Source organism: Ailuropoda melanoleuca, chromosome X (genome assembly GCF_002007445.2).
Source record: "Ailuropoda melanoleuca isolate Jingjing chromosome X, ASM200744v2, whole genome shotgun sequence".
NCBI lineage: Eukaryota > Metazoa > Chordata > Mammalia > Carnivora > Ursidae > Ailuropoda > Ailuropoda melanoleuca.
Window position 1 is genome coordinate 46,490,660 of NC_048238.1, and position 20,551 is coordinate 46,511,210.

The following is a 20,551-nucleotide window of genomic DNA, read 5'->3' on the forward strand; positions in this document are numbered from 1 at the left end:
GAAGGGTTTTAATCAGGAAAGGATGCTGTATTTTGTCAAATGCTTTTTCTGCATCAATTGAGAGGATCATATGGTTCCTGAGTCTTTTCTTGTTGATATGATGTATCACATTGATTGATTTGCGAGTGTTGAACCATGCTTGCATCCCAGGTATGAATCCCACTTGGTCATGGTGGATAATCCTTTTAATGTGCTGTTGGATTCTATTAGCAAGGATCTTGTTGAGGATTTTAGCGTCCATATTCATTAGAAAAATCGGTCTGTAATTCTCCTTTTTGAAGGGGTCTTTGCCTGGTTTGGGGATCAAGGTATGAATGGATAAAGAAGTGGTATATATATACACAGTGGAATATTACTCAGCCATAAAAATGAATGAAATCTTGCCATTTGCAATGATATCATGGAGACCTAGAGTATTGTGGTAAGTGAAGTAGTGAGTCAGATAAAGACAAATACCATATGATTTCACTCATATGTGGAATTTAAGAAACAAAAGAAAAAGAGATAGGAAAATCAAGAAACAGATTCTTAACTATAGATTACAAACTGATGGTTTCCAGAGGGTATGGGTTAAACAGGTGATGGGGATTAAGGAGCGTACTTGTAATAGCACCGGGTGTTGTATCGAGGTGTTGAATCACTGTATTGTGTATGTGAAACAAATATAACACTGTTAGTTGGTTAAATGGAATTTAAATAAAAATTTAAAAAGGAGTGTTAAAATATGTTAGTCTTTATAAGAAGAGAAAATTTGAGGCAGTTTCCAAGAATGCAAGATAGGAAGACCCTGAACTCATCTCCACAGATACACCAAATCACCTACATATAGAGCAATTCCTCCAGAAGAACTGTGGGCTGACTGAACAGCTTCTCCACAACAAAGGTTAGAGGGATTACATAGATGATGGTGGAGAGACAGACACAAGGAAACTATGAGAGCCCTGCCCCAATTCTGTGAGCTGCACCTTGGAGATAAAACACTGACAGACTTGGAGCAGTTTTTCTATCCTAGGTTATAGGGAAACAAAACAAAACAAAACTGTGGTTTGAAAGGGCAACTAGAATTCAAAGGATGCAGCCCTTCAGTATCTGCAAAATGCTAGGGGACCTTTGGAATGCTCTCTAGAATCAGAGTGGCTGGTGGGCACTATTGTTTATGCTTGCCCTCCACCTTGATAGCAAAGATAAAAGCAGAATCTGGGCACCCATGCTGACCTGATGTTTTAGTGATTCCCCAGATTCCTTGCCCAAACCAATTTTCACCACCCTAGAGTACATGAAAACAAAACAAAACAAAAGCTGTGAATTTTAAAAAAAAACTAATGGGATAGCCTGGTGATGGGTATTAAGGAGAGCACGTATGGCATGGTGCACTGGGTATTATATGCAAGTAATAAATCATGGAACTTTAAAAAAATAAATTAAAAAAAATTAAAAAAAAATAAAAGAACAACTAAAATATAAAGGAAACAACCCTAGAAACACTGTGGGGACACTGCAGTATTGGAGGGGCTTGTGAATGCCATTGTTTATGCACCCCCTCCACCTTGATAATGCAGATAGGAACAGGGTACTTATAGGCAACCTAACCAGCTGGCTGCTTTGGTGAGCCCTATACCCCTAGCTCACAGTAGCCAGTCATCCCTCCCTAAGACAGCCCCCACCACCTACCCAATCTCCAGCCATCCCATCCAGGTGGCCTCAGCATTCTGTGCATGAGGACATTCCTGGACAGTGCCCACTACAGCTGCAGCCATCTCACCAAGGCAACAAAAGAACAAATCATCCCAGGTCACCCAAGGTCCACACCCACTTTGGATTCAGATGTCCTGCCAAAGTGCTCCTTGCGCTGAATGCACTAGGAACCCCCAGCCTGTACCTGCTGCAACTACAGCTGCCCTGCCAGAACAAACTTGCACAGAATGCAAAGAGACTCCCTGAGAACAGCCCTATAGGCTTCACTTGTCCTATTAAGAAGCCCTTTTTATAGAGTGCCCTGGGACCTTCCAGCCTGCAAACAGTTCACCTCTAGCCATCCCACCAGGCAGCCCCTGTGTGGACTTTCCTGGGTCATTTAGCTTGTGCCTTCTACAGTTCCAGCCAGGCAACAAAAGCTGATAAACCAACACTGTCTACACAAGGCCAGTTCTTCAAGACTAGGAGAAATAGCTGATCCATGAAATTAATAGAAACAAACAAAGTCAAATAAAATGAGGAGACATAGGAATATGCTCTAAAGGAATGAACGAGACAAAAATTTGGAAAATTACTAAATGAAATGGAGTTAAAGGGTCTCTCTAATAAAGAGTTCAAAGTAATAGTCATAAAGATGGTCACTGGACTGGAGAGAGGAGTGGATGAACTCCGTGAGAACTTCAAAATAGAGAAAGTATTAAAAAGAACCAGTCAGTTGAAGAATACAATATCTGAAATGAAAAAAAAGTCAACTACATGGAATTGACCGCAGATTAAAAGATGTAGGATTACAGACCAGTAATTTGTAAGAGAGCTCTGGAAAGTGACCAAACTGAACAGCAAAAATGCAAAAAAAAGAATTTAAAAAATGAGGAAATTTTAAGTGTCCTCTGAGACAGCATCAAGTGTATTAATATTCTAATTATACAAGTTCCAGAAGGAGAAGCAAGAGAGAAAGGGGCAGAAAACTTATTTGAAGAAATAGTGGCTGAAAACTTCCATAATCTGGAGAAAGAAATATGAGATCCAGGTCCAGGAAGCATGTATATCTCTAAATATGATGAACTGAAGGAGGTTCACACCAAGATACCTAATAATTAAAATGTCAAAGATTAAAGATAAACAGAGCAAGGGAAAAGGTAGCAAGGGAAAAATAAACTAGTTACATAAAAGGGAAACACCAGAAGGCTATTGGGTGATTTATACAGCAGCAACTTTGCACGTGATAAGGCAGTGACATGATACATTCAAAGTGCAAGAAGAAAATCCTACAACTAATAGTACTCTACCCAGCAAAGTTACATTCAGACCTGAAGGAGAGACAGTTTCCGAGACAAACAAAAGCTAATGAAGTTTATCCCCACAGAACCTGTTTTAGAAACACACATACACAATCTATTAAAGGCACTTCATTATTTATTTATTTTTAAAGGCATTTCATTAAGTGGAAAAAGGGAACCATCATAATTAAAAGAAAAATATTTTTAAAAAAGTCATTAAAAAAGCAAACATACAATGAAAATAGATTAGTCACTTATAAAACTAGTGTGAAGGTTGGAAAACAAAAGCAGTAAAATTAATTATATCAAAAAATATTCATTGAGTCACAAAATTTAAAAAAAAGATATAAAATATATACATAAAAACTGGAGAGAGGAGTAGAAATGTAGTACTTTTAGAATGTGTTTGAACTGAAGTGACCATCAACTTAATATAGACTACTATAGTGATGGAGCCTGAAGAGATGGTGGAGTAAGGTGACCCTAAGCTCATCTTGTTCCATGGATGCAAGTAGATAACACTCAAGTGTAAATAACCCAGAAAACAACCTGAAGACTGGTAGAATAAACACTACAGTGAAAGGTAAAGAGGCAACATCAAGGAAGGTAGGAAAGATGGAGACATGGTTTGGGTGCAAAGTGGCCCTTGGCCTTCTGCAGAGTGGGGAGCCTTGGCCTTGAGAGGGGAGAGATATAGACTATCACACTGGGGAGTCCACACTGGGAAGAAGAATCCCCATAGCATTTGGCTTTGAAATTGAGAAGGAACAAATTTCATGAGTCCTTAAAAGCAGTGGGACTTAAAGCCTAGAATTTTAAAAATCAGTGGGATTGGCTCTGGGAGAGCTGGCAGGACAAGAGAAAATTGTGTCCCTACCCTTACAGAGCACAACAAACAGACCCAACAGTCCAACCTAGAAGCAGCTGTTTGAAAAACACCTGGGAAATACAGGAGGTAGAGTTATTTACTACTGATCTTAGACTCTGTCCTGGAGAGACAGGGATTGCTGATGGACTTATACAGGAGAAAAGGAGCTAGCAGGTGCCATCTCCCTCCCTCATTCCCCAGTGTAAACACACTGCCACCAGCAGGAACCAGCCTGACACCATCACAACCTAACTTGCTTACATCTAGCTCTCTAACTTGCACTGTGGTGGACCTACTCTTCCCAGTCACCTTTCCTTCAGTCGTGGTGCTACAAGTCCCCTAACCAGAAGACCAGTGTAGACCTCGTTAACACCATGTCTCCCAAACCATATGTTTTATGGGGCCTTGGCCCTTGTGGCAGTGGCAGCAGCAGCAGTGGCAGTCCATGTAGAAGTCTGAAGCACACCTAGATAACAGCGTGTGCTGTTCCAGCTTTGCACACTTTTTGGATGAACCCAGGCTGGCCCAAGTATTGGGGGTGACAGCAGATCTCATTTCACAAGCAGATCAGAGTGCACCTTGTTAAAACTTCATGCCCCACCACACCCCGGGACTAAACCGCAACAGGCAAAGAGAGCCTCTGTATATGACTGGACTAAAGGAGAAAGTAGATAAGACACAACTTCAGGGCACATGCAACACACATAGGAGACAGCCCGTGAAGTGCCATGTTCTGGAGAACAGAGCATATGCTCTGCAAGGCACTATAAGACCTCTTCTTCATAAGGCCATTACCCTCAAGAACAGGAGACATATCTGACTACCTAACACACAGAAACACATACAGACAGACAAAATGAGACAGAGGTGTATGTTCCAAACTAAAGAACAGGATAGAGCCACAGAAGAGACCTAAGTGAAACAGATATAAATAATATGCCTGATAGAGGATTTAAAGTGATGATCATAAAAATATTCACTGGACTTCAAAAAGGGTGGAAGACATCAGTGAGACACTTGACAAAGAGATTGAAAAATAACATATCAGAGATGAAGATCTCCATAAATGAGATATAAAATACAATAGATGAAATAAATAGTGGGCTATAGGAAGGAGAGAAACTTACTAAGTGACCTGAAGGATAGAGTAATGGAAAGTAATCAAGGTGAACAGGTGAAAGACAAACAAATACTGCATAATGAGAATTGACTTAGAGAACTCATGACTGCATCAAAGTAATAACATTCTCATTATATGGTTCCCAGAAGAGAAGAGAGAGAAGTGGAGGGGCAAAAAATGTACTTAAATAATAGCTGAAAGTGACCTGAATATGGAGAAAGAGACAGAGATCCAGATTTAGGAGGCACAGAAATAACCCAAGAAATTCAACCCAAAAAGGTACAAGTCAAGATACATAGTAATAAAAATGGCAAAAAGTAGTGAATATGAGAATTTCAAAACAGTGAAAGAAAGGCAGAGAGTTACACACAGGGGAAACCACATAAGTATATCATTGAATTTTACAATAGAAACTTTGCAGGCCAGAAGAAAGAAGCATGATATATTCAAAGTGCTGTAAGGGGGAAATCTGCAGCCATGAATATTCTATCCACCAAGGCTATCATTCAGAATAGAAGGAGAGATAGAGTTTCTCAGACAGACAAAGGTAAAGAAGTTTATGACCGCTAAACCAGCCCATAAGAAATATTAAAAGGGTCTCTTTGAGTGGAAAAACCATATGTAAGCTTATGAAAAGTAACAAACACAAAACCAGTAATAAGTATATCTGTAAAAATCAATCAAAGGATTCACAAAATATGTAAAATGTGACAGCATATACCTAAAACATGAAGAGAAGAGGAGTAAAGAATGGGTACAAACTTAAGCAACCATTAACTTAATATAGGCTACTACGTTTAGAAGATGTTATATACAAACCTTTTGGTAACCAGAAATTAAAAAACAGTAATAGACATAAAATAATTAAGAAAATGGACTCCAGGGGCACCTGGGTGGTGCAGTCGTTAAGCATCTGCCTTCGGCTCAGGGCGTGATCCCAGCGTTCTGGGATCGAGCCCCACATCAGACTCCTCCGCTAGGAGCCTGCTTCTTCCTCTCCCACTCACCCTGCTTGTGTTCCCTCTCTCGCAGGCTGTCTCTGTCAAATAAATAAATAAAATCTTTTTAAAAAAAAAGAAAGAAAGAAAATGGACTCCAAGTATATCACTAAAGAAAGGCAACAAACAATGAAAGAGCTATTAAAGAAAAGATCAGAGAACTATAAAACAGCAACAAAAGTACCACAATGGCAATAAATAACAATAATTACTTTGAATGTAAATGGACTAAGTACTCCAATCAAAACACTTATGTTGACAAAATGGATAAAAACCCAAGACCCATCTATATGCTGCCTAGAAGAGAGACGTTTTAGACGTAAAGAATCCTGCAGATTGAAAGTGAGGGGATGGACAAATATTTGACTTGATAATGGATGTCAAAAGAAAGCCAGAGTACCCATACGTATATCAGACAAACTAGTTTTGAACCAAAGACTGTAACAAGAGATGAAGAAGGGCACTATATCATAATAAAGGGGTCTATCCAAAAGGAAGATCTAACATTTGTAAATATTTATGACACCAACTTTGGTCACCACCCAAATATATAAATCAATTAACAACATACATAAAGCAAATAATTAATAATAGACACAAAAAGATGCAAAAACATTCTATGCTCATGGATCAGAAGAATAAACATAGTTAACATGTCTATGTTACCCAGAACACTCTACACTTTCAACACCATCCCGATCAAAATACCAATGACATTTTTCAAAGAACTGGAACAAACAATCCTAAAGTTTGTGTGGAACCAGAAAAGACCCCAAATCACCAAGGAAATGTTAAAAAGGAAAAACAAAGCTGGGGGCATCATGTTGCCGGATTTCAAGCTATAATACAAAGCGGTGATCACAAAGACAGCATGGTACTGGCACAAAAACAGACACATAGACGAGTGGAACAGAATAGAGACTCCATGCTGGGGGATCTGGGTGACTCATTTGATTAGGCATCTGTGTTTGGCTCAGGTCATGATCCCAGGGTCCTGGGAGGGAGCCCTGCATTGGGCTCCTTGTTCAGCAGGGAGTCTGCTTCTCCCTCTCTCTCTGTCCCTCCCCGCCATGCACGCACATTTTCTCTCTCCCAAATAAATAAAATCTTTTTAAAAAGAAAAAAAAAAAGAATAGAGACTCCAGAAATGGACCCTCAACTCTATGGTCAAACAATCTTTGACAAAACACGAAAAATACATCCAATGGAAAAAAGACAGTCTCTTCAATAAATGGTGCTGGGAAAATTGGACAGCTATATGCAAAAGAAAGAAACTTGACCACTCTCTCACACCATACACAAAGATAAACTCCAAATGGATGAAAGACCTTGATGTGGGACAGGAATCCATCAAAATCATAGAGGAGAACGTAGGCTGTAACCTCATCAATATCGGCCACAGCAACTTCTTTCATGACACATCTCCAAAGGCAAGAAAAACAAAAGCAAAAATGAACTTTTGGGAATTCATCAAGATAAAAAGCTTCTGCACAGCAAACAGAAACAGCCATCAAAACAAAGAGGCATCCCGCAGAATGGGAGAAGATATTTGCAAATGAAACTACAAATAAAAGGCTGGTATCCAAGATTTACAAAGAACTTCTCAAACTCAATACACGAGAAACAAATAATCAAATCAAAAAATGGGCAGAAGATATAAACAGATATTTTTCCAATGAAGACGTAAAAATGGCTAACAGACACATGAAAAAATGTTCAAAATCATTAGCCATCAGGGAAATTCAAATCAAAACCACATTGAGATGCCACCTTACGCCAGTCAGAATGGCAAAAATTGACAAGGCAAGAAACAACAAATGTTGGAGAGGATGTGGAGAAAGGGGAACCCTCTTACACTGTTGGTGGGAATGCAAGTTGGTACAGCCACTTTGGAAAACCGTATGGAGGTCCCTTAAAAAGTTAAAAATTGAGCTACCCTATGATCCAGCAATTGCACTACTGAATATTTACCCCAAAGATACAGACGTAGTGAAGAGAAGGGCCATATGTACCCCAATGTTCACAGCAGCACTGTCCACAATAGTGAAATTGTGGAAGGAGCCGAGATGCCCTTCAACAGATGACTGGATTAAGAAGATGTGGTCCATATATACAATAGAATATTACTCAGCCACCGGAAAGAGCAATTACCCAACATTTGCAGCAACATGGATGGGGCTGGAGGAGATTATGCTAACTGAATAAGTCAAGCAGAGAAAGACAATTGTTATATAGTTTCACTCATTTATGGAACAGAAGAAATTGCTGGGAGATTGGTAGGAGAAGAAAGGGATGAATGAAGGGGGGTAAACAGAAGGGGGAATGAACCATGAGAGACTACGGACTCTGGGAAACAAACTGAGGGCTTCAGAGGGGAGGGGGGTGGGGACTGGGATAGGCCAGTGATGGGTATTAAGGAGGGCACGTATTTCATGGTGCACTGGATGTTATACACAAATAATGAATCATGGAACACTACATCAAAAGCTAAGGATATACTGTATCATGACTAACATAATAAAAAATTATTATAAAAAAAAAGAAAGAGGAACCCTCTTACACTTTTGGTGGAAATGCAAGTTGGTACAGCCACTTTGGAAAACAGTGTGGAGGTCTCTCAAAAAGTTAAAAATAGAGCTACCCTATGACCCAGCAATTGCACTACTGGGTATTTACCCCAAAGATACAGACGTAGTGAAGAGAAGGGCCATATGCACCCCAATGTTCGTAGCAGCATTGTCCACAATAGCTAAATCGTGGAAGGAGCCAAGATGCCCTTCAACAGATGACTGGATTAAGAAGATGTGGTCCAAGTCAGTTAAGCAGCTGCCTTCAGCTCAGGTCATGATCCTAGGGTCCTGGGACCGAGCCCCACATTGGGCTCCCTGCCCAACAGGGGAGTCTGCTTTTCCCTTACCTTCTGCCCCTACTCCCCCCACTTGTGCTCTTTCTCTCAAATAAATAAAAATTTTTTAAAAAATTTAAAAAAAGAAGAATGTGGTCCATATATACAATGGAATATTACTCAGCCATCAGAAAGAACAATTTCTCAACATTTGCTGCAACATGGATGGAGGAGATTATGGAGGAGAGTATGCTAAGTGAAATAAGTCAAGCAGAGAAAGACAATTATCATATGGCTTCACTCATTTATGGAATATAAGAAAAGCAGGAAGATCGGTAGGAGAAGGAAGGGAAGAATGAAGGGGAAGTAAACGGAAGGGGGAATGAACCATGAGAGACTATGGACTCTGGGAAAGAAACTGAGGGCTTCAGATGGGAGGGGGGTGGTGGATGGGATAGGCCAGTGATGGGTATTACGGAGGGTATGTATTGCAAGGAGCACTGGGTGTTTTACACAAACAATGAATCATGGAACACTACATCAAAAACTAATGATATACTGTACGGTGACTAACAAAGCATAATAAAAAATTAAAAAATAATAATAATACAAAAATAATAGGGTACTTTAAGACCCCATTTACAGCAATGAACAGATGATTGAAGCAGGAAATCAACAAGGAAACAGTGGCTTTGGGTCACCACCCAAATATATAAATCAATTAACAGCATACAGAAAGGAAATAATTAATAATAATACAAAAATAGTAGGATACTTTAACACCCCATTTACAGCAATGAAAAGGTGATTGATGCAGGAAATCAACAAGGAAACAATGGCTTTGAATGACACAGTGGACCAGTTTGACTTAACAGATATATTCAGAACATTTCATCCTAAAGCAGCAGAATACACATTCTTTTTGAGTGCACATGGGGTATTCACCAGGATATATCATATACTAGGTCACAAATCAGGCCTCAGCAAGTATAAATAGATGGTGATCATACCATGCATATTTTTTCACCATAATGCTATGAAGCTTGAAGTCAACCACAAGAAAAAATTTGAAAAGACTACAAATACACAGATGTTAAACAACATGCTACTAAACAATGAAACAAATCAATCAGGAAACCAAAAGAGGAAATTAAAAAATAAATGAAAAGAAATAAAAATGACAACATTGGACAATGGCCCAAAAACTTTTGGATGCAGGAGAAGCAGTCTTAAGAGGGAAGTATATAGAAATATACCTTATCTTAATAAGCAAGAAAAATGTCAAGTAAACAGCCTAAATTTATACATGAAGAGCTAGAAAAAGAACAACAAATGAAGCCTAAAGCCAGAGGAAAGGAAATAATAAAGATGAAAGCAGACATAAGTGATATAGAAACAAACAAACATAAACAGTAGAATAGAGCAAAGAAACCAAGAGATGGTTCTTTGAAAAAGTCAATAAAAGTGATAACCTCTAGCCAGATGCTTCAAAGGGAAGAGAAAGGACCCAAAGAAATAAAATCCCAAATGAGAGAGGAGAAATAACAACCAACACCACAGAAATACAAACAATTATGAGATTATTATGAAAAACTATTTGCCAAGAAATTGGGCAATATGGAAGAAATCGATAAATTTCTAGAAACATGTAAACTGCCAAATCTAGGTTAAGATGGTGGAATAGTAGGAGGATCTTATGCTTCGCTCATCCCTTGAACACAGCTGGGTAAATATCAAATCATTCTTAACACCCACGAAATTGATCTGAGGACTGAGAGGACAAACAGAGAAGAAAAGGTTATTGAAAGCAGAAAGGGAAAAAAAAGTCCTTAACCTACAAAGGAGGACAGATCAAGTTTGCAGCAGGTCTGTGCACAGAAACATAACAGGCCAGAAGAGAATGGCAGGATATATTCAACATGCTGAATGGGAAAAATATGCAGCCAAGAATCCTTTATACAGCAAGTCTGTCATTCATCATAGAAGGAGAATTAAAGAGTATTCCAGACAAAGAAAAACCAAAGGAGTTCATAACCACTAAACCAGCCCTGCAAGAAATATTTAAGGGTACTCTTAGAGTGGGGGAAGAGACCAAAAGCAACAAAGATTAGAAAGGAACAGAGAAAATCTCCAGAAACACCCAGCTTTACAGTGACACTAAATTCATATCTTTCAATAATCACTCTGAATGTAAGTGGACTAAATGATCCAATAAAAAGACATAGGGTATCGGAATGAATAAAAAACATGACCCACATCCATGTTGCTTAGAAGAGACTCCTTTTAGTCATAAATGCACCCACATATTGAAAGTGAGGGGATGGAGAACTGTTAATCATGCAAATTGTTGTGAAAAGAAAGCCAGGGTATCAAAGGCATATCGGACGAAGTAGACTTTAAAACAAAGATTTTAAGAATAGACAAAGAAGGATGCTATATAGTCACAAAGGGGACAATCCAAAAAAACATACAACAATTGTAAAGATTTATGCAGCAAACGTGGGAGAAGGAAAACACATAAAATGGTTAATAGAAAACATAAAGGAACTAATTCATAGTAATATACAGTAATCGTAGTGGACTTTAACACTTCATTTACATAAACTGATCATCCCAACAGAAAATCAACATGGAAACAGTTGCTTTGAATGACACACTGGACCAGATGGACTTAAGAAATGTATTCAGGGGGCGCCTGGGTGGCACAGCGATTAAGCGTCTGCCTTCGGCTCAGGGCGTGATCCCGGCGTTATGGGATCAAGCCCCACATCAGGCTCCTCTGCTACGAGCCTGCTTCTTCCTCTCCCACTCCCCCTTCCTGTGTTCCCTCTCTCGCTGGCTGTCTCTCTCTCTGTCGAATAAATAAATAAAATCTTTAAAAAAAAAAAAGAAATGTATTCAGAACATCCTATCCTGAAACAGTGGAATATACATTCTTTTCAAGTGCACATGGAACATTCTTCAGACTGGATCACATATTAGACCACAAAGCAAGTTTCAAGAAAAAAGATTGAGGTTATACCATGCATCTTTTCAGACCACAATGCTATTAAACTAGGAATCAACCACAAGAAAAACACTGGAAAGAATGCAACACATGGAGGTTAAATAACATACTACTAAACAATGAATGGGAAAACCAGGAAATCAAAGATGAAATTAAAAATTACATGGAGAGAATTGAAAATGAAAATAGAGTTGTCCTATGTCTTTAGGAGGCAGGACAAGCAATTCTAAGGGGTAGGTTTTTAGCAAATACAGGTCAACCTCAAGAAGCAGGGAAAATGTTTAAACAACTTAATCTTAACCTAAAGGAGCTAGAAAAGGAACAACAAACAAAACCCTAAACTAGGAGAAGGATGAAAATAATAAGATTGCAGCAGAAATAAGTGATAAAGAAAGTAAATAATAATAATAATTTTAAAAGATCAATGAAACCAGGAGCTGGTTCTTGAAAAGATCAACAAAATTGATAAGCCATTAGCCAGACTCATCAAAAAAAAAAAAGAGAGAGGGAGAAAATACAAATAAAATTGTCAGTGAAAGAGGAGAAAAACAACTGACATCACAGAAATACCAAAGATTGTAAGAGAATATTATATAAATTACATGCCAACAAATTGGACAGCTTGGATGAAATCCATAAATTCCTTCAAAAATATAACCAACCAAAACTGAAGGAGAAACAAACAGACCAATTACCGTTAAAGAAATTGAATGAGTAATCAAAAAATTCCACAACCAAACAGCTTCACAGTGAAATTCAAACAAACATTTAAGGGAGAGTTGATACCTATTCTTAGAAAAATTTTCCAAAAATTAGAAGTGGAATGAAAACTTCCAAATTCATTCTATGGGGCCAGAATTACCCTGATAACAAAACCAGATGAAGACACCACAAAAAAAAAGAAAACTAGTGGCCAAGATCCCTGAGGAACATAAATGCAACAATTCTCAATAAATTCTCAATAAAATACTAGCAAACCAAATCCAGCAATTCATTACAAAAAATCATTCAAGACCATCACATGGGTTTTATTTCTGGGAGGGTGGTTCAATATTTGCAAATCAATCAACATTATACATCCTATCAGTAAGAGTAAGGATAAAAATGATGGTCATTTCAAGAGATGCAGAAAAAGCATTTGAGAAAGTACAACGTCCATTCATGATGAATACCTCAACAAAGTAGATTTAGAGGGAACATACCTCAACATAATCAGGGATATATATGAAAAACACAGAGCTAACATCATACTCAATGGGTCAAAAACTCACAGCTTTTCCTTTAAGGTAAGGAAAAAGACAAGGATGTCCAATCTTAACACTTTTATTCAACAGAGTAATGGAAATCTTAGCCACAGCAACAGAAAACAAAAAAGAAATAAAAGGTATCCAAATCGGTAAAGAAACAGTAACACCTTCACTATTTGCAGATGATATGATATTCTATATAAAATAACCCTAAGGACTCCACCACAAAACTACTAGAATTGATAAATGAATTCAGTAAAGTTTCAGGATACAAAATCATTGTGCAGAAATCTGTTACATTTCTAGACACGAATAATAAAGCAGCAGGTAGAGAAATTAAGAAAACAGTATCATTTACACTTGCAACAAAAATAATAAAATACCTAAGAATATAATTATCTAAAGAGGAGAAAGACCTGTACACTGAAAACAATAAAACTCTAATGAAAGAAATTGAACATGACACAAAGAAATGGAAAGACATTCCATGCTTAGGGATTGGAAGAAAAAATATTGTTAAAATGCCCATACTACCAAAGCAATCTACATTTAATGCACTCCTTATCAAAACACCAGTAGCATTTTTCACAGAAGTACAGCATACAATCCTAAAATTTGTAGGGAACCACAAAAGAACTGGAATAACCAAAGGAAACTTGAAATAGAAAGAAAAAAAACCAAATAAGCTAGAGATATCACAATTCCAAATTCCAAGCTATATTACAAAGCTGTAAAATCAAAGCAGTATGGTAGTGGCACAAAAGTAGAGACATAGATCGATGGAACAGAATAGAAAGCCCAGAAATAAACCCACAATTACATGATCAATTAAAATTCATATTTTATTTTTAATTTTTAAAAAAGATTTTATTTATTTATTTATTTGAAAGAGAGCGAGCACAGGATTGGGGGGGAAGGGCAGAGGAGAGGGAGAAGCAGACTCCCTCCTGAGCAGGGAGCCTGACATGGGGCTTGATCCCAGGATCATGACCTGACCAAAGGCAGATACTTAACCAATTCAGCCACCCAGGCATCCCAGTTGATTAATTTTCAATAAGGGAGGCAAGCATATGCAATGGGAAGAAGGTAGTCCCTAACAAATGGTGTTGGCAATGCTGGATAGGTGCTTGTAAAATAATGAAACTGTGCCGTTCTCTTACACCATAAACCAAAATGAACTCAAAATGTATTGAGGACCTAAATGTGAGACCTGAAAACATAACAATCCTAGAAGAGGACACAGTAGTTTCTCTGACATTGGTTATAGCAGCATCCTGTAAATGTCTTCTGAGGGCAAGGGAGAAAAAGGAAGCAAACTATTGGGACTATGTGGAAATAAAAAGCACAGTGAAGGAATCAACCAGCAAAACTAAAAGTCAGCCTATTGAATGGGGGAAGGTATTTCCAAATGGCATATCTGATAAAGGGGCAATATCCAAAACATATAAAGAGATGATACTATTCAACATCAAGCTCTCCCCAAATAATCCAATTAAAAATGGACAGAAGAAATCAACAGATATTTCTCCACATAGAAGACATCCAGATGGCCAACAGACATGAAAAGATGATCATTGCTTATCATCAGGGAAATACAATTTAATTAAAAGCACAATGAGATATCACCTCATACCTGTCAGAATGGCTAGAAACAAGAAAAGAAACAGCAGATTTTAGCAAGGATGTGTAGAAAAGGGAACACTCATGCACTGTTGGTGGTACAGACACTTTGGAAAGCAGTGTTGAGATTTCTCAAAAAGTTAAAAATAGAACTACCTTGTGAACCAGTGGGCTAACTACTGGGGATTTATACAATTAATACATTCTACTAATTCAAAGGGATATATGCATCCCTGTGTTTATAGCAGCATTATTTCCAATAGCCAAGATATGGAAGCTGCCCAGGTGTCCATCAGTCGAAGAATAGATAAAGAAGAAATGGTGTATGTATATATGATGGAATATTATTCAGCCATAAAAAATGAAATTTTCCATTTGTAAGGACATGGATAGAGCTAGACAATACATTGCTAAGCCGAATGAGTCAGTCAGAGAAAGACAAATACCATATGATTTCACTCATTTGTGGAATTTAAGAAATGAAACAAATGACAATGGGGAATAAAAGAGAGAGACAAACCATAAATAGGCACTTAACTCAAGAGAACAAAGTGAGGGTTGCTGGAGGGGAGTTGGGCAAGGAATGGGTTAAATGGATGTTGGGTATTGAGGACACTTGTGATGATCACCAGATGTTGTAAGTGATGAATCAATAAATTCTACACCTGTAACTAATATTAAACTCCATGTTAACTAATTGGAATTTAAATAAAAATTTGAAACAAAACAAAAAGTGTGATATGTTTGTGTGGGAGGATGGGTGAAATAGGTGATGGGTATTAAAGAGTACACTTACCATGATGAAAAAATAATAAAAAATAAAGTGACAACAATAAGAAACAAAAGGCATCCAGATTGGTAAGTAAGAAGTCAAACTGTCACTATTTGCAGAAGACTTGACACTATATAATGAAAACCCTAATGACTTCTTCAGAAAAGTTTTAAAACCAATAAATAAGAACAGTGAATTTGCAGAATATAAAATTAATATACTATAATCTATTGTATTTTTAAAGATTTATTTATTGGGGGGTGTGGATGGGGGAGAGGAGAGAATCTTAAAGCAGACTCCTTCCTGAGGGTGGAGCCCGACGTGGGGCTCAATCCCATGACCCCGAGACCATGACCTGAGCCAAAATCAAGAGTAAGATGCTTAACTGACTAAGCCACCCAGGTGCCCCTATTGTGCTTTTAGACATTAATAATGCAGAGCTAGCAGAAAGACAAATTAAGAAATAATCCCATTTACAATTGCACCAAGAAGAAAAATATTCCTAGGAATAAATTTACCCGCGGAAGTAAAAAACCTATACTCTAAAAACTAAGATACTGATGAAAAAAATTGAAGACAACACAAATAAATGGAATGCTACCCAATGTTCATGGATTGAAAGAATTAAAATTGTTAAAATGTTTATACTATTCAAAGCAGTCTAGGGGCGCCTGGGTGGCACAGCGGTTAAGCGTCTGCCTTCGGCTCAGGGCGTGATCCCGGCGTTATGGGATCGAGCCCCACATCAGGCTCCTCTGCTGGAAGCCTGCTTCTTCCTCTCCCACTCCCCCTGTTTGTGTTCCCTCTCTCACTGGTTGTCTCTATCTCTGTCGAATAAATAAATAAAATCTTAAAAAAAAAAGCACTCTAGAGTTTCAGTGATAGGGAATCCAGCAATAAAATCACTCATATACATTAATCTATGTTAATAGAGGCACCAATATACAATGTGGAAGTGACAGTCTCTACAACAAATGCTATTGGGAAAACTGCACAGCTACGTGCATAGTAATGAAACTGGATGCCATATATAAAATTAAACACAAAATGGATTAACAACCAACATGTGAGAACTGAAACCATAAATATCTTCAAAGAAAACAGGCAGTAATATGACATCAGCCTTGGCAAAATATTTATTGACGTGTATCCCCTGGGAAGGGAAACAAAAGAAAATGTAAACTGTTGGGACTACACCAAAATAAGAAGCAAAATAGCAAAGAAAATTATGAACAAAACAAAATGCGAATCTATTGAATGGGAGAAGATATTTGTAAATGATATTATCTGATAAGAAATTAATATCAAAAATATATAAAGAATGTCTATAACTCAACACTAAAAACCAACCAGATTTTTTTTAATGGGCAAAGGATTAAATAGACATTTTTCTAAAGAAGACATACAGATGGCCAGCAGTCACATGAAACATGAAAAGTTGCTGAACACACAGATCATCATCCGGGACTTGCAAATCAGAGCCAAGATGAGAAATCACCTCACAACCATCAGAAAAACTAGAATCAAAAAGAAAAGAAATAACTGATGTTGGTGAGGATGTGGAAAAAGGGGAACCTTCATGCACTCTTAGTTGGAATGTAAATTTTTTAAAGATTTTATTTATTTATTTGAGAGAAAGAGTGAGCATGAGAGGGGGTAGAGTCAGAGGGAGAAGACGACTCCCTGCTGAGCAGGGAGCCCAATGGGGGACTTGATCCCAGGACTCCAGGATCATGACCTGAGCTGAAAGTTGTCGCTTAACCAACTGAACCACCCAGACGCCCCAGTTGGAATGTAAATTGATTCAACCACTGTGGAAAACAATATGTAAGATCCTTTAAAAATTAAAAATAGAAACACCATATTATCTGGTAATTTCAGTACAGGTTGTTGGTTCAAATAAAACAATAATACTGATTTGAAAAGACATATGCATTCCTATGTTCATCACAGTGTCATGTATGATAGCTAAGTTATATGAGCAACCTGGGCTACACGACCAATAGATGAATTATAAAGACGGGGTGTACATATATACAAGAAATATTACTAAGCCATAAAAAGAATGGCATCTTGCCATTTGAAAAAACATGGATGGACGTATAGGGTATTATGGGTAGTACAGTAATTAAGATAGACAAATGTCATATGATTTCACTTAATGTGGAATGTAAAAAAACAAATGGACAAAAAAAAGCAGATACAGACACATAAATGCATAGAACAAACTGATAGTTTTCAAAGGGGATTGGCAGATGAACACAATAGCTGTAGGTGATTAAAAGGTACAGAATTGCAGTTGTAATATAAATAACTTACAGCGATAAAAAAAGTACAGCATACTAACTATAGTCAATAGTATTGTAATAACATTGCTTATTGACAGTTGGTAACTACATTTATCATGGTTAGCATTATGTAATTATACAATTGTTGAATACCTGTTGTGCACTTGAATCTAATATAATGTGTGTCAGCTATGTTTTAATAAAGGAAAATAGGGGTGCCCACGTGGCTCAGTCAGTTAAGCGTCTGCCTTCGGCTCAGGTCATGATCCCAGGGTCCTGGGATCAAGCCCTGCGTCCAGCTCTCTGCTCAGCAGAGAGCCTGCTTCTACCTCACCCTCTGCCTACTGCTCTGCTACTTGTGCTCTCTCTATGTCAAATAAGTTAATTAAATATTTTTTAAAATAAAATAAAAAATAAAGGAAAATAAATGAAGAATTTTTAAAAAGTGAAATTTTTAAACAGTCAACAGGGGTGTGCATACACAGAGAAAAGGCCATCTAAGGACATAGCAAATCACCAATCATCCATCTGCAAGCCCAGGATTAGGCCTCTAAAAACTCAAACCTGCCAGAACCTTCATGTTGGACTTCTAGCCAGCCCCCATAACTATGAGAAACAAATTTTTGCTGTCTTTTTTTTTTTTGATGTGTTAAAATATGTCAAAAAATAACCACATACTGACATGGAAACCAACAACACATCAACAGGCTGCATGAAGGAAAACAACAGATTAATAGAAAAAGGAAAATACAGCTATTAAAATTTAAAAATAAAAGGATTAGAATGCCTTTAGAAAAGAGCAGGTGCTAGGAAGGTAAAAATAACTTAGAAATTTTCTCAGTGACCACTATTTAACTAATACTTCAATATAAATAATAGCAATTTTTGTTATGGATGGCTTTCTCACACATGGGTAGTATAATATAACGATGATGAAATATTGGATATAATTTGCTAAAAATTGTAAACATTTGTCTTGGGTGTCCATATGAAATTTGTATTTCATGTTCCATTCATTATTATTATTCCAAATTTTTTCCTTACTTGGACAAAAATAACATATATTTAAAGTGTACAGTGTGACATTTATATATGTTGTGAAATGATTATTACAAACATGCCAGTTAACACAACCATCACTTCACATATTAACATTTTTTATTTTTTTCATTTACTGAGAATCATATAAACTGTTTAAGAAGGTTCTAAAATATATTAATTACGTAAGTTTTCATTTAACTATTTAACTACTAGTAACTAGAGTTGTGACTCTACTAGAGTTGTACACCCTACTAGACCTCTAGACTATACACAACTTATTAAAAAAAAAACAAACTTGGAGCCAGTGAACATCTTGCTGTTTCCGAAACTGCAAGCATCTAATAATCACCATTCCATGCTCTATTCTGTATGACTTGTTGAAATTACTTATAAAGGAAATTGTGCAGTATTTGCCTTTTCCTGTGTGGCATATTTCAATAAAAAATTTATACTCCAAAATTATCCTTTTATTGAAATTGATAGATTGTTCTTTCAGAAAGTTTCATAATATTCTCATATACATATACGTTTTCGCACTATCTATCCATTGACATGTGAGTTCTTTGCAGAAACTAACTATTATGAAAAATAGAACAAAGAAATTGGAGAAAAAATATAATTTGAGACACAGATATCATTTGCATTTTAAACGTACTCACACTGCTACATAACACAAAAGTGGTATTTTAACGATATGAGAAAAATCCATGATACTTTATCAATTTTTCTAACTGTAGCTATGGAAACCAACAGATAAGATGGGATAAGAAAACCAAAAAAGTTACGTGACATAAGATTACTCTAAACCTAATGCTTCCTACAGAAGAAAACAGTGTTTTCAATAGAAAAGACAATGATAAACCACTAGGAAATACTCACTGAACACATAAACACATGACCTCTATACCCAAAGTGCTCAAACGAAAAAATCAATTAACCTTCCAAACAAGAATCAAAAATTCCATTACAAACACACATTGAAACCCCAACATCAAAAAAGTATTTCTCATAAATAACGCAGCAACTAAAAGTAAGAAAAAATATATAAATATAAACTTTGAGAAATGAAAAGAAACAAATGATCCTTATGTATGGATACAAAAGACATCTATAAAGGCCTGCCCAAGCAAGGGCTGTGAACCTGGAGCCTGGCCCATTTACCCAGATAGATTGGGCCTCCCACACTGGAGGAGAGTCAGTGGCCCTGTGTGGCCCCGTGACTCCGAGATGTTTGGTGGCCTTACCAAGGCCCCCGCGTGAGAGCAAGGGCTGCCTGCCCAGAGTCGGTGCTTGTGTGAGTTCGGGGAGCCTCCTGGATGTAGCCCTGTGGCTGCGGGTCGGGCCAGCCATTTCTGGCCGCTTTGTCGGGTCAGCCCAAGGTGGTGGTGACCGCCGCCGGCCGGTAGCACCAGGCCTTGGGAGGGAGCGCAAAAGTGACTTGCAAGCCAGCAGGGTGGCCCCCAGCTTGTCCAGGAGAGGTCCTATTGATGTAAACCCTCAGGCACAGTCACAGAGCCCGGTTCCTGTGTCCTTTGCCCTCTACTTCTCCCAAGAGCAGGGGCCAAGAAAAATGGGGTAGGGCAAAAGGAAGGGGTACTGCCTGCAGGGTGTCTAGCCTCCTGCTTCATGGTCCTTTGGCCCCGCCTATTTATTTGGTGGTCAGCTTGGGTCCCCATTGGGGGGTTTCTTTCTCTTTCTCTTGTTCTGCATTCCCTGTTATGGTGTATGTGTGGTGGTGGTGGTGGTGGTGGTGGTGTTTCCTGATACCTC

At 37.8% G+C, this 20,551-nt stretch overlaps 2 protein-coding genes across 2 annotated transcripts in view; both read left to right on the plus strand.

Annotated features, from left to right (window-relative positions):
- NBDY (negative regulator of P-body association) overlaps positions 1-6,414 on the plus strand; it is a 39,166-nt gene extending 32,752 nt beyond the window's left edge. Inside the window, exon 3 of the transcript XR_004622339.1 lies at positions 5,996-6,414. The gene's annotated coding sequence lies outside the window, so the exon portion shown is untranslated. The remainder of the gene's footprint in view (positions 1-5,995) is intronic.
- Positions 5,441-20,551, plus strand: part of SPIN3 (spindlin family member 3) — a 32,228-nt gene continuing 17,117 nt past the window's right edge. Inside the window, 2 exon segments of the mRNA XM_034649025.1 lie at positions 5,441-5,510; positions 19,951-20,270. Of these exon segments, the coding sequence (XP_034504916.1) occupies positions 5,441-5,510; positions 19,951-20,270 (390 nt within the window).